Genomic DNA, 5,132 nt, shown 5'->3' on the forward strand with positions numbered 1-5,132 from the left:
TCTAGGCTGGTCCAGACTTTTCCCCGAATGTTCTAGAATTTTCTAGGATGTTCTAGAATGCTCCAAAATGCCACCAAGTGAGTCTGGGGGGATGCTGGGATGCAGGTCTGAGTGGAAATTCCCCGGCTGGGTGTGATGGGCCTCCTGGCACCGCACCCAGCCCAGCTGACATTTACACAGGCCACACAACCCACGTGCACACATACAGTGTGGGAGGGGGGCCTGAGGCTAAGGCCAACCCAGGACATCACGTGCCCATCTCTGGGGGCTGTGGAAATTTCCAGCCCATCAGGGGAGGTACTCGACCCCCCAGGATGCTCACTGGGCGCTTTGTGATGTTCTAGAACATTCTACAAATTTCTAGAAAACTCCACAAACCTTCTAGAACATTCTAGAGAATTCCAAGACCCCCCCAGGCACTCACCAGGCATTCTGGAGAGTTCTAAAAGCATTCTAGAAATTTCTAGAAAATCCTAAGTATATTCCCCAGATGTTCTAGAAACATTCCAAGACCCTGAGGACACTCACCAGGCATTCTGGAGCATTCTATGAACATTGCAGAACATTCCAGACTATTCTAAAAAGTTTTAAGAACATTCTAGAAAATTCCATAGAATTCTAGAACATTCTAAGACCCCGGAAACACCCACCAGGTGTTCTGGAAAATTCCAAGCCCCACAAAATCCATGACGAAATCTCCAGGAGCATTCAGGTACCTCCTCCCTTCCCTGGCGGCAACCCAAATGTTTGCACGACCTCGGCCCCGCCTACTCCCGCCCCCCCCCAGCCCCAATTATAAATAGACGCCGGGTCCCAGTCGGCTCCAGACGGCTTCAAAGACGACGAAGACGAGGACGAAGACGAGGATGAGGACGATGATGAAGGCTCTCCTCCTCGCCCTCGTGGTGGGCGTGGCCTGTGCCGACGTTGACCCCACCCAGGTATTATTAATTTGCGTCATTAAATCGCATCATTAATTCACATTAGTTCACGTCATTAGTTCGCATCATTTCTTTGCATCATTCGTTTGCATCACTAATTCGCATCATTAATTCGCATCATCAATTTGCTTCATTTCTTCAGGTCTCTGGGCCCTGGCGCACCGTCGCCATTGCCTCTGACAACCCCGCCCTGACCGCGGACGGCGGCCCCCTGCGGGTGCTGCTTCGAAACATTCAGTGTGACGAGGGCTGCAACGCACTGACGATCACCTTCTTCGTCAGGTGAGCATGGGGGCGGGGCCAGGGGAGACGAGCCGAGCCCAGAGTCAGAGACAAAGGGGGGAGCAGTGGATCCCAGAGACGGGAGAGCAGTCGAGCCCAGAGTCAGAGAGCTGACAGTCCGCTTAGATGTCAAGTGAGCAGGGGTGGGGCCAGGCGGGCTAGGCAGAGGGAGAGATGGGGAAGCGGTGGAGTCCAGAGTCAGAGAGCAGGGAAGATAGGAGCAATCGAATCCAGAGAGAGCCAGGGGAGAGCAGTCGAGCCGAGAGTCACAGAGCATATGGCCCAGGGGGAACAGTCAATCCAAAAGACACAGGGAAGACTAGCCAAGCCCAGAGAGAGAGCAGACAGGAGCAGTCAAGCCAAGAGACAGAGCCAGGGAAGAGCAGTCGAACCCAGAGAGTCAGGGGAGAGCAGTCAAACCCAGAGAGAGCGACGGGTAAAGCAGTGGAGCCCAGAATCAGAGAGCAGATGGCCCAGGGGGGAGCAGTCAAGCCCAGAGACACAAGGAAGATGAGCTGAGCCCAGAGAGAGGGCAGGCAGGAGTAATCAATCCCAAAGACCAGGCATTCATGAGTAGTTGATCCCAGAGCCATCGAGTGGGTGGGCCAGGCAGGAGCAATCTATCCCAGAGAGCAGGCCAGGCAGGAGCAGTTGAGCCCAGAGACCAGGCATGCAGGAGTAATGGATCCCAGAACTGTCCTCCCGGCCCATCCCCCCACCCAGGGAAAACGGGGTCTGCACCCTGCACACAGTTGTGGCCCAGAGGAACGCGGATGGTGTCTACGCAACTGACTGTGAGTGCAGGGGGGGATTCTGGGACGTTCCAGAAAATTTCAGGACATTCCATGGGGCAGGGGCAGGGGGTGGGGGTGGGACTGTCTGTGCACAGCCCTGGGGGGGTCGCAGGTGACTTCAGGTGATATTCCAGGAAGAGAGCTTTGCAGAATGTTCTAGAATGTTCTACAATGTTCCAGAATGTCCCAGAATATTTCAGAAAATTCCCAGAATATCCCGGATTTGCTCTAGAATGTTCCACAGTCTTCCAGAAATGTCCCAGAGTGTTCTAGCATTTTCCAGATGTTTCCACAAATGGTCCATGATGCTTTTCTGGAATGTTCTAGAACATTTCTGAATCTCCTGGAATGTTCTAGAACATTTCGGAATCTTCCAATTTTGCACCAGATAATTCTAGGATGTTCCAGAATGTTCTACACAATACCACAACGTTCTGGAATGTTCTAGATAAAGCTTCTGGGATGTCCCAGCATGCCCCAGAATGTCCCAGCATGCTCCATAATGCCCTGAAATGTTCCACAATGTCCCAGCATGCCCTGGCATGCCCCAAATGCCCACCTCTTCCCCACAGTTGAGGGCCAGAACTACTTCAAGTTCCTGGAGCAGGACAACGGCCACATTGTCTTCCTCGGCCAGAACGTAGGTGCTGATGGCACCGTCAGCCGCATCACCCTTGCCGCCGGTGAGCACCCTACACACACGCGTGTATACAGCCGGTACCCACTACAGAGAGAGCCTGCCCCCGACTGTATACATTTGGCACCCACTAGATAAAGTGAGCGTATACAATTGGCACTCCCAGACAGGGCGAGTGTATACAGTCAGCACCTACTAGATATCCAGATGGTTTTTGCTGAATGTATACAGTCAGCACTTACTAAGCAGAGCCATCCTGACCCCATCCTATCCTGGGTGCATTTGGTCAACTGTTCACAGCCGGTGCATACTGGAGAGAGAAAGCCATCATGACCCTGACTGTATACAGTCAGCACACACTAGCAGAGCCATCCTGACCCTGAGTGTAGACAGCACCAACCGCATGCTGCCCCAGGTGGGTCTGGCCAGCAGTATGCAGCCTAGGTGCATACAGTTGGCGCCAACCCCAGTGGTACACTGAGGGCACCAACTAGATGGAGGCACCCTGACTGCATATAGCTGATGCACACTAGACAGAGGCACCCTGAATGTATACAGTCGGTGCTGACCTTGTGCTGCCCTGGCATTAAGCAGTGGGTACCCACTAGACAGGGTAAGTGTATACAGTCAACACTGAACCTGGCGGTATGCAGTGGGCGCCAACTAGACAGGGTGAGTGTATACAGTCAGCATTCCCTGTAGCCTGGGACCAGGAGCTGAGTGACGAGCACCTGGCGCGGTTCACGGCGCTGACGGAGAAGACTGGGATCCCCAGGGAGAATGTGGATCGTGTGGCCGGCACGGGTGAGCCTGGGGTGTGGCCGGGGTGGAGGGGGTATGGCCAGGTGGGAGTGGGGGCGTGGCCATGGTGGGCATGGCTATAAGTCAGGGGCGGGGCCGGCATGTGAGAGCTGTGTGGAGGGGGCATGGCTGGCACGTTCCAAGGGGCTCCAGAAAAATCCAGAATGTTCCAGGGAGTCCCAGAAAATTCCGGAACGTTCTGTGCAGCCCATGGGCCACCCTGTGCTGACTCAGCTGTGTCTCTCTCTCCCTGACAGATACCTGTCCCCAGTGACACCAATGCCGAGGCCCCGGTGAGCAGAGCCATGGTGCCAGCTGGTCCCCGCGCCTCCCCAGGAGAGCATTCTGGACATTCCGGAATATCCCAGAATGTTCTGGAATGCCCTAGATGTTCCCACCAAGGCCACAATTGCCCCCCAGTGGGCGGGGCCATGTTCTAGATTGTCCAGATTATTCTAGAATTCCCTGGAATATTCTAGATGCTCCCAACACGGCCACGGTCGCCCCAGTGGGTGTGGCCATGTTGCAGACTGTTCCAGAATGTTCTAGAATTCTCTGGAATGTTCTTGAACATTATTTAACATTCCAAAACATCCCTTTTTTCTCCGTTTCCCCCCTCCCCGCAACAGAACAGCCGAGATACTCTCACCGACGTCTCCCTGCCCCTCGGACGCAATCGCCACTGGAAGCTTCCAGAATGTTCTGGAATGTTCTAGAATGTCCTGGAAGCCTCTGTCCCCAGCTCACCCTCTCTCTGCTCCTCTCTCTCACTTACGCCATAAACTGCATTGCACACGACTGTGGGTTCTGTGGTCTTTCTGGAATGTTCCATGGCTGGATCCCCACATCTGGCTCCCAGAATCCCCTGGGAGAAGCCAGGACCCCACTTCTGGCTCCCAGAAACCCCTGGGACTCCTACTCCAGCACCGTCTTCCCCACCACCTGCGCCTTGTGGGGACACAGGTTTGGGGATCAGGACTGTCAATCACCATAGTCCCGCCTCTTTCTGGCTGCCAATCATGATAACCCCGCCCCATCTCTAGGCCCTGAGCTTCCACCAGGGGCTCCATCCGGGTCCCCAACAGGTGCACAGGGCTCCCAGGAGCTCTATCCGGGTCCCCAGGGATCTATCTGGGGCTCCAGAGGTCCCTAGGGATCTATCCAGGTCTCCAGGGCTCCATCTGGGTCACCAGGGGCTCCATCCGTGTCCCCAGCACGTGCTCATGGCTCCCAGGAGCTCCATTTCTGGTCCAGCTGGGACCTCAACAAAGCTGGGACAACCCAGTGGCCACCAGGCCAGGACCATGGGACAATCCGGGAACCGTGGGAAAACATGGTGCCCTGGCACCTCTGGGCTGTGGAGCCCAGATTCGGGGGAAGGGAGGGATCGCCCAGCCCCAGTGAGTGTCCCTAAGGGCGGAGACCCCCGCCCCTCCCCCACCCCTGGATCTGGGTCTCCAGGGCTCCATCTGGGTATCTAGCAGGTGCACAGGGCTTCATCCGGGTTCCCAGCAGGTGCCCAGGGGCCCCAGGAGCTCCATTTCCGGTCCACCTGGGACCCCCGAAGCCTCCGGCCAGGACCGTGGGAACATGGCTAGGCAACCCATGCAGGCGCCCTCAGGGCCTCTGGCCAGCTCTCTGTTGCTAGGCAACAGCCACAGACAACCCGGACCTCTG

The 5,132-nt window shown here is 55.8% G+C and overlaps 1 protein-coding gene across 1 annotated transcript; it reads left to right on the plus strand.

The window, feature by feature from the left end:
* The first annotated feature begins 853 nt into the window (after nucleotides 1-853).
* Nucleotides 854-4,247, plus strand: LOC103347214 (female-specific lacrimal gland protein-like). Its single transcript, XM_008253694.4, has 7 exons — nucleotides 854-941; nucleotides 1,084-1,223; nucleotides 1,947-2,017; nucleotides 2,590-2,700; nucleotides 3,357-3,458; nucleotides 3,713-3,748; nucleotides 4,085-4,247. The coding sequence occupies exons 1-6, from the start codon at nucleotides 867-869 to the stop codon at nucleotides 3,727-3,729; spliced, it is 516 nt and encodes a 171-aa protein (XP_008251916.2). The 5' UTR covers nucleotides 854-866; the 3' UTR covers nucleotides 3,730-3,748; nucleotides 4,085-4,247.
* Nucleotides 4,248-5,132: the final 885 nt, after the last annotated feature.

This window comes from Oryctolagus cuniculus, chromosome 16 (assembly GCF_964237555.1).
Source record: "Oryctolagus cuniculus chromosome 16, mOryCun1.1, whole genome shotgun sequence".
NCBI lineage: Eukaryota > Metazoa > Chordata > Mammalia > Lagomorpha > Leporidae > Oryctolagus > Oryctolagus cuniculus.